Source organism: Cupressus sempervirens, chromosome 10 (genome assembly GCF_028749045.1).
Source record: "Cupressus sempervirens isolate cs-2001-9-10 chromosome 10, ASM2874904v1, whole genome shotgun sequence".
Classification (NCBI taxonomy): Eukaryota; Viridiplantae; Streptophyta; class Pinopsida; order Cupressales; family Cupressaceae; genus Cupressus; species Cupressus sempervirens.
In genome coordinates, this window is record NC_143127.1 from 582,912,889 (window position 1) to 582,921,332 (window position 8,444).

The window sequence follows — 8,444 nt, forward strand, 5'->3', positions numbered from 1 at the left end:
TGAAAAACAACTCCCTGTCTGCTTGAGGAGTACAAGGAGAAATTTTTCAAACTTACTTTACTGTTTTTTTTATTTTGAGAGGATGATATACAAGAGTGAAGCTTTGGATTTGTATTTTACTATTTTTTGAAGAGTTAATGGTTAATTCAGACTCCCCCTTTTGCCACGAGTTATCACCATCCTCTATTTAAGGCATCCTCCAAACTTCACAACATTGCACTCTACTCTTGCATATTGTTGTAGTCAAGTTGAAGTCAAAAAACAAAATGAGAATAGGCTTTCCATTGGCATCCCCAGAAAAAGCAACCCCTACTTGAGATGCAAGTTCCCTGTAGTGTCTCCATCAAAATTCATTTTAACCCATCTAAGATCAAGTGATGCTAAGTGATCTTGTCTTGTCAAGTGTTGGGATCTTTAGATTGGAATTTGTGGAACCAAGTCAATTGTGTCCATGCCTCCAACCACTCTTTTTCCTTAGGATCATTCTTCGAGTTCTCGAAATTCCAAATCTCTTCGATTTCTTGTAAGTAGGCCATATGTTGGTACCAAAATGTCCCACTTGCTTCTCTTTACTTTAAAAAATAACGCTTGATTCAACTTTCTCTTTGATTACTTGTAAGCTGGCCACACTTCTGTCCCAAAAACTTGCCCAACGTGCTCGAGGATGATGCTCTGGGCACATGCTTACTTGTGCCTAAAAATTACAGGCTCCTCTACCCTACACCAGGGTATTACTAAGACTTTGCTGTGAACATGTTGTATATGCCCAACTGAACATAATTTAAACTAAGAACATCGAGAAGGCATGTTCTTCTGTATGATATTTATGCTATAGTATGTTTTTCTCTGAACTAACTACAAAAGAGATTTGAAATGGCACAGGAAGCTGGAAGAGTAGAAGAGGAATTTGCAAGATATGACTCTAAAGAAGTTATGAAAAAGTTTCTAGTGGGAACTGCACGAGGAGGTTTGTTTTCTGCACCTACAGATCAAGGAATATTAGATGTTCTTGAGGTTCCGGCAACCCTTCCTTCTTGGATGACTGAGGAAGATATCCAATATTTTGCCAAAATGTTTGCCAAAACAGGCTTTACTGGTGGTTTGAACTACTATCGAGTGCTTGAGTTGTATGTTCTCCAAACTTACATCTTTAGAATGTTAATAATGTACTATTTAATTTTTTTAAAAAATATTCTGTACATTATTTTCAGGTGATTGGTGGTTTTTATTTATTTAATTTATTTACTTCTCAAAAAGATAGATTATGAAAGAGCAGTTGAGCTAATATATTATGGTCCATCCTAGGGCTTTACTGAATGAAACTGAATATGGTTAATGCCTTTTTCCCTGGATTTTGCAACTTTCTTAAAAGGAACATAGTATGGTTTGCAAAACATAATTTGAAAGATCAAATGTGGAAATATAAAGGTAAATGAAAATCCATGAGGCCAAAAATTATGATTCTTCGTATTAAATAGCATACTTCATTAATCTAAAGTTAAACATAACATTATATTGTCTCCACTAAATGAATATGTAGACTATGAGCCAAAAGAAAAAACAGGTTATAAGATACTCCTAATACTGTGTTCAGTGTTGTGCATCCCCTTAGAGATGTTTGTTCCCAAAACCAGTAAGAATAAATAGTGTACTAAATCTAGAACGGTATTAAGACGACTGACATGAAGCAAAGAATTGGAGCTTGCAATATATGCTTGTAAACAAACCAATGACCACTACGTCATGAAACATAAGCGAAATTGACATGCTCAAAACTACAGATTGCATGAATTAGAATGAGAGTTCTTTATACCCCTCCATTCCCTTACCATGTCATCTTCTTCGGCTATATTTCAAAAATAAATTCTAATTTACTAAATGTTTGTATGCCATTCTTTTTCATTGTAAAATTTAATTTTTTGTCCAGAATTTTGAATAATGAATGATGTATTCAATTATGTTTGTTTACTTATTTGCCTCTAGTTTGGCAGAAGTTATATCTTCAATTGTCGATAAGAGATAATTTGTGCAGACTTCATTTTGAGATACTTACTCTCTCAAAAACAATTGAAATAGACACTAATGCATAACAACTAAGGTTGTGCAGATGTACTTATATTTTGTTGAAACATAGTGATGTTTTTAGAAGCTTTATTAAGGCGTGTGATCTTTACTCTGACAATGTGCTACTTTTGGCGCAGAGATTGGGAGCTTCTAGCCCCTTGGACTGGGGCCAAAATCAGAGTTCCAACCAAATATATAGTTGGAGATAAAGATTTGGTATACAAGACCCTTGGTACCAAAAACTATGTCCATGGAGGAGGCTTAAAGGAAAATGTGCCCTTCCTTGAGGAAATAGTTGTTATTAAAGATGGTCATCACTTTATCCAGCAAGAAAGGCCACACGAAATTTCTCAACACATTCTGGAGTTCTTTGGGAAATTCAAATTGCCAGCCCTCTAAACTGCTGAATCTCTTCAAAATTCTAATCCATAAAAATTGAAACTGTGATTGAAAACTTTGACTAGTCCGTGCGCCTATTTGTGTGTTGGCATGTTACTTGGCTAAGTATATGTCGAATTTGTCACCGAAATAATTGTGTTTGTTATTATGGACCAAAATGTATAACAAAAAATGGAGATTTAAGTTTCTACAAGGTGGATTTAATGCATACTCTTTGGCACCAAGCTTCCATATGAAAAGAAAATCCTACAAATTTACAATCGTAATATTCATAAGCCACACTTGACTTGTCCTGCACCTGCCACTGTGGGAAGAATTGTCGTCTTTGAACAAGTGTCTGGCATCATTCGTGCTCTCTCTCGTCAGGATGTTTTCTTCTAAGATTTAGGCAAATCGTCATATTTGTGATACAAGACATCGGAAATTATTATCCTTTGTTGCAAGATTAACCTTATTAATCATCTATTACTGGGTAATCCTTGAGAAAGCTTCTTGTATGATTACAGGATGCTTCTTTGCATGAATGTGGATTTATGTTTTAGAATTCAAAGAGCAATTAAGATACAGATAATTTAATGTGAGCTATTTTGTATGAATCAATGCATTTGGCATATTACATAGAAGTGCTAAGGAGTCCAAGCTTTATGTGATAATACCAAGTGATGGGTGAAGTTTATTAACATGCATTCAAAATTTTACTAAAAGAGCAGTGGTTTATTATTGTTATTATTATTGAAATATAGTAGAGACATGGACAGTTAATTACTCTAAGATTGTTTGATGAACTAGCGAATGGCATTGGACACTTAAGCTTGCGTTACTGCTCAGATGGGTTTTTCCTACTATTTCAAAATTTCTTATTAATATGGTGTTATTTTTTAGCCGATAGGTTATTTGTGGGAACTTTGTTCGTATAAATTGAATTTTTGATGAGAAAATTGTAGTTGGTCAGGAAAGCTGTCATTTGGTCCGATCCAAAAATTGTAAATCCTTTTAATTAATTATTTACCAGCCAGTTTTTATCTCACTCCACTTTTAACACTTGTTTTGATATTTATTAGTTGTTATCTTCACTTTTAACTATTTTTTTTTTCTTTTTCTATTTATTTTAAAAAAAACTACTTGTGATCTTCACATTAGCTTATGTTTGATTCTATTTATTTAATTTTTGATTTTTAAAATTGATTTATATTTTAATTTTAAAATTATTTTAGTTTATCTTTTATATTAGTTTAGTTTTTTTATGGAGGGTCCCTTAGGTTGGACTGCCTGGGTGGTCAATTACTATGATGTTCTTAGTTAGCTAGTCTTTCTCCTCTTTTTGTTATGTTGTACAGCTGAATCTGTTCTTCTTTAATGAGGCTTGGCCTCCTTGTTGATTTTTGTGGTGGTACTTTGGTTGCTTTTTTTGTTCTGAAACTTTTATATCTAATAGAAAAAAATAAATATTATTTTTTAGTTTCTATAATTTATTTAGTTGACATGTTAGATATGTTATTTTTTCATATCGTTATTTTTGTATATCTCTTATTAATTTTTCATAATAGATTTTTTTAATGATTTTTAATTTTTTTAAATATTTTTATTTTTATAAATTTGATAAATTGAATTTAAATACATAATATCTATTAATCTATTTAAAATATTTTAGTAAATATTATGTTATTTAAATTGAAAATTATTAATAATCTAATTTGTTCACATAAGATTATATTTTAAATCTCCACTTTTAACTTTTTTTTTTCTTATTTAAAAAAAATTAGTTGTGTTGTGATCTTTATTTATTTCACTTTTAATTTTTAAAATTGATTTAGGTTTTAGTTTTTAAATTATTTAGCTGATAGGCTGTTTGTGAGAATTTTGTTTTTATAAATTGAATTTTTGACAAAAAAAGTTGTCAGTTGGTTGGAAAAGTTTTGAGTTGGCTAGACAAGTTGTCAGTTTGGCCAAAAAATTGTAAATCCTTTTGGTTAATTATTTACTAGTAAGTTTTTATCTCACTCCACTTTTAACTCTTGTTTTGCTATTTATTAGTTATCTCTACTTTTAACTATTGTTTTTCTTTTTCTATTTATTAAAAAAAATAATTGTTATCTCCACATTAGCTCACGTTGTGATCTTATTTATTTAACTTTTGATTTTTTTAAATTGATTTAGATTTTAGTTTTTAAATTATTTTAAATTATTTTTTATATTAGTTTAGTTTTTTTTTTAAATATATATTTTTAGTTTCTCTAATTTATTTAGTCAATTGAATATTTGTTAATGATGTTAGTCTTTCATATTTTTTTTTTGTATTTTTCTTATCAATATTTCATAATACATTTTTTGATGAAGTTTTTTAAATGACTTTTTTTTGTTAATTTGATAATTTGAATTTCAAAAAATAATATTTATTAATCTTTTTTTTTTTTTTGATAAATATTATGTTTTGACTTAAAAGCAACCAAAACTAGGGGGCTGGCCCATTAAACAGTTAAACAGGTGAACTATCAACATATTGCCACCATCCAAAATTATCCCCTACCACTTAAAACACAAAAAAATAGTTCGAGAACTTAACTAAAGAGTTTCAATAGGTATAACATAAATATTGCTCGTACTAGATCTAAAAAAGCTAAGGAAATATAAAAACAAAGGCATAACAGCCTTAAACTCAACCAAGTTCAACAACCAACATAAAAACAACATAAAACTTTGTTCCTAGAATTTTATTTTTTGATGGAAAAATTGTCTTGGTCAGAAAAGTTGTCAATTGGCAAATGGAAACACAAAGTTTGATAAATAAATACAATCATACAATACAATGACAATATCATCTGCCTCTATCCACCATTCCTGAATTCTCACCCATTTTTGATATTTTAAAAGTCCTTTAAGCTAGTAAAGTCGGGGATTATTGGACTCTCGATCATTCTAATAGCGCTCCTATTATATGGAAAAACATTAATTTATGGATCGTCGTAAGTATATACAAGATACAATTTCTTCAAAGTTTAGTAGGTGTTGGAATACAAACACCACTGAAAGGCCAATGACTATCAGACAACTTATATGCACCACATGCAGTGTTAAATAATCTAACAAATTTATATTTTCATTGTAAATTGGTGCATTCTAGTGGCACAGTAGACAACGTCCACTGAGGGGGGGGGGGTTTATCAATGGTTTAAATTAATTTTAAAAACTTGAAACAATCACAAGTTATGAATTTTAACATATGAGTAAGATAGACAATGCATTACAAAGTGACAATATTTCAACATGGAAAATCTTGTATGATAATAAACCACACTCTTCAATCCTTCCTTTTCACTAGACCTTTGAGGCAAATAGTTTTAGAGCTACAACTCTAGAAAGCACCAACACCTTTTACATTTAGGAGCTAAAAATCCAAGGAACATCCATCTCTATCTCTAGGAGCACCCACTCCACAATAAAAAGTGCAAAATTTTAGCTTAACTAACAAATAATCTAGCTAGAATGATAGAACAAAATATGCAATTGTAGAAACAAAAAATTCAAAACAGAAGATGAAAAATGAAACTTCTCATTAATTACAATGAAATAATTACAATAATATAGGCTTTCTCAAGGCATAAACTAGTAGAAAAATAAGAATAAAACTGAAAAATCAAAAGTATTCCTTAGTTAGCTTACACACTAAGAAAAGAAGCTTTATCCAAAAAAGCATGGATAAAAACAAAAAATGCTAAGTTTTATTTTCTAACAAAAAAAAGCAACCATTTCTCAAACTAGAAGGACCCACTTCCCTTAGGGCACGTTTGGTTATAAGCATAGGAATAGGAAATTACAATAGAAAATAAGAATGGGAATGAGAATGGAAAATGACAATTCCAATCGTGTTTGGTTCACTAAAATTTAATTAGGAATTTGGTTTAACTTAAAAAAATTTGTCAATTTTTTCATATTCTATAGAACACTCAGAATCATTTGTTTGGTCATATGATACATGAGACTTGCTGCAATTTGATTTGTCTCCTTCCAGTGGCGATTAATGAAAACATCGTATATAGTTTTGAAAATGGGATAATTGTAGGAAGGAATGGCCTGAGATAGCATGGGTGAAGAGCAAAGAGGGAGTAAAGTATTTTCTATGGAAATTAGTGATCTTAGTGGCGACATACTTTTTCATTATACATCTACCTCCTCATTGATAGAGGCAGTCGGTCACATAAGATATGCACCTAGCAGAATAGCATTTTGATCTTGATGTACAACCAAACTCTCATTAATGATAGAGCTGCTATAAGGCTCAAGAGTGTAAGAATCAGCCAATAGTCTCACCTCATTTGCATGAATAACCCCAACAAGTTTAAAGCTTTGAGTTTTTCCCAAATAGTGTTTTATTGAAATTTTGCAGTAGTTAATATTTCAAACGGGGAATGGTACCCATGTTTCCCCCAAATCAATCACAACTTCTCCATCTCAAAATAATCTCGCATTAGAATCTGAATTAAAAAAAACATTTATCCATCACTCGCCTTCAAATGTGGCCCAAGTTTTCCACAAATAGCCATGCAAAGGGAGCCCAACAAGCCATTAGTTGCACAACATTCAGACAAACATAAATCTCCAAATTTATCCTTAGATGACCACAAATGGTCATGGGTAAGAGCTGTTGGCAACTCAGAGCACATTGTTGTTGAGAATGTCTAGACAAAATATTTAGCGAGGGAGTTCACGAACAATCCACTGGTTTTTAAGATCTTCTATTGCAAAGGGTAGTGTCATATTTGTAGGCGATGGTTATTGGCTGCAAATGGCGGATCTGGACATGGTGACACAATGAAATATCTGCAATTTGGAGCAATCCTAGATGCAAGATGAGAGGCAAAAGAAAATGTATTCCTATTCTCCATTTGAATAACAAGTATTTTTGGGAATGGATCTATGCTCATTTGGGGCTAATGGGAATACATATTCCTACCCAATTCCCATTCCACACCAAAATAAGAACATAACCACATATTCTAATTTTCAATAACTATTCTAATTGTATTCTAGAAACCAAATGGGCTCTTATACAATTTGTAAATAATAAATTCAGAGGATTACTTTGTTTCCTTTCAAATATTTGACTTTTTTTTTTCCAGATCAAAAAAATACACAAATATGCCTTATAGCTCAAAACTATTTGGAATAATTAGCCAACTTCTTATCACACTTTTCTAGCTTGTTAGCACTTAATATTTCTATCACAGATTCAACTTAAATTTGTGTCGAAATCTGATTACAACAAGTATATAATCTTAGAAAAATATCTCTGACATTGGAACAATAACAATTTTTAAACCAAGTTCCATTCATCAAAAAACCTTCCTATCAATAAATCTTGATCCAAGATAAATTGGACTTGTCAAAATAATATGTAGATTTAAATCAACGATTTTGATCCACAAATCTGAATTTGGAATTGTCACTATCACACAAGTGAGAGAAATAAATAGAAAATAGAAATAAACCTCTCAATATTTTTTGTTTAAAATATTCCCTAATTTTCTCGTGCGAAAAATAAAATTTATCTTCAACGCCAAGTAACTAAATTTTCTTTTGTTCACAAATCTACAATCATTCTCTTCTCTTCAATATTCTAGTCCATTTCATAACTCTTCTTCAACCTACAATTTTGTAGGTGTGCATTCTGATCTTCACACAAATTCTTTCACCAATTTTTTATTATCATTATTGTGCAACATAATAACCAAATTCTGGTTATAGCTGTCAAATTAAATGCAACAAATTAATAAATAAGATCAACTTGATTATTTTTTATAATTTCTTTATACATTATTGATCAATTTCATCACCTTTCAATTTTGGAAGCCATAAGTATTATTATTACATGAAAAAACCATTTTTGTTCTCATTTTTTTCATTTTCATTTTTTATTTTTAAATTCTGAACTTCCTCTAGCAACTGATGATTTTCACAATTTGATATGTTTTATCTTCTAAATG

The 8,444-nt window shown here is 30.7% G+C and overlaps 1 protein-coding gene across 1 annotated transcript in view; it reads left to right on the forward strand.

Moving 5' to 3' along the window:
- Positions 1-3,044, forward strand: part of LOC149535213 (epoxide hydrolase 3-like) — a 29,133-nt gene extending 26,089 nt beyond the window's left edge. The window contains exons 4-5 of the mRNA XM_089803975.1: positions 883-1,127; positions 2,202-3,044. Of these exons, the coding sequence (XP_089660101.1) occupies positions 883-1,127; positions 2,202-2,463 (507 nt within the window). The 3' untranslated portion in view covers positions 2,464-3,044. The remainder of the gene's footprint in view (positions 1-882; positions 1,128-2,201) is intronic.
- The last annotated feature ends 5,400 nt before the right edge of the window (positions 3,045-8,444 follow it).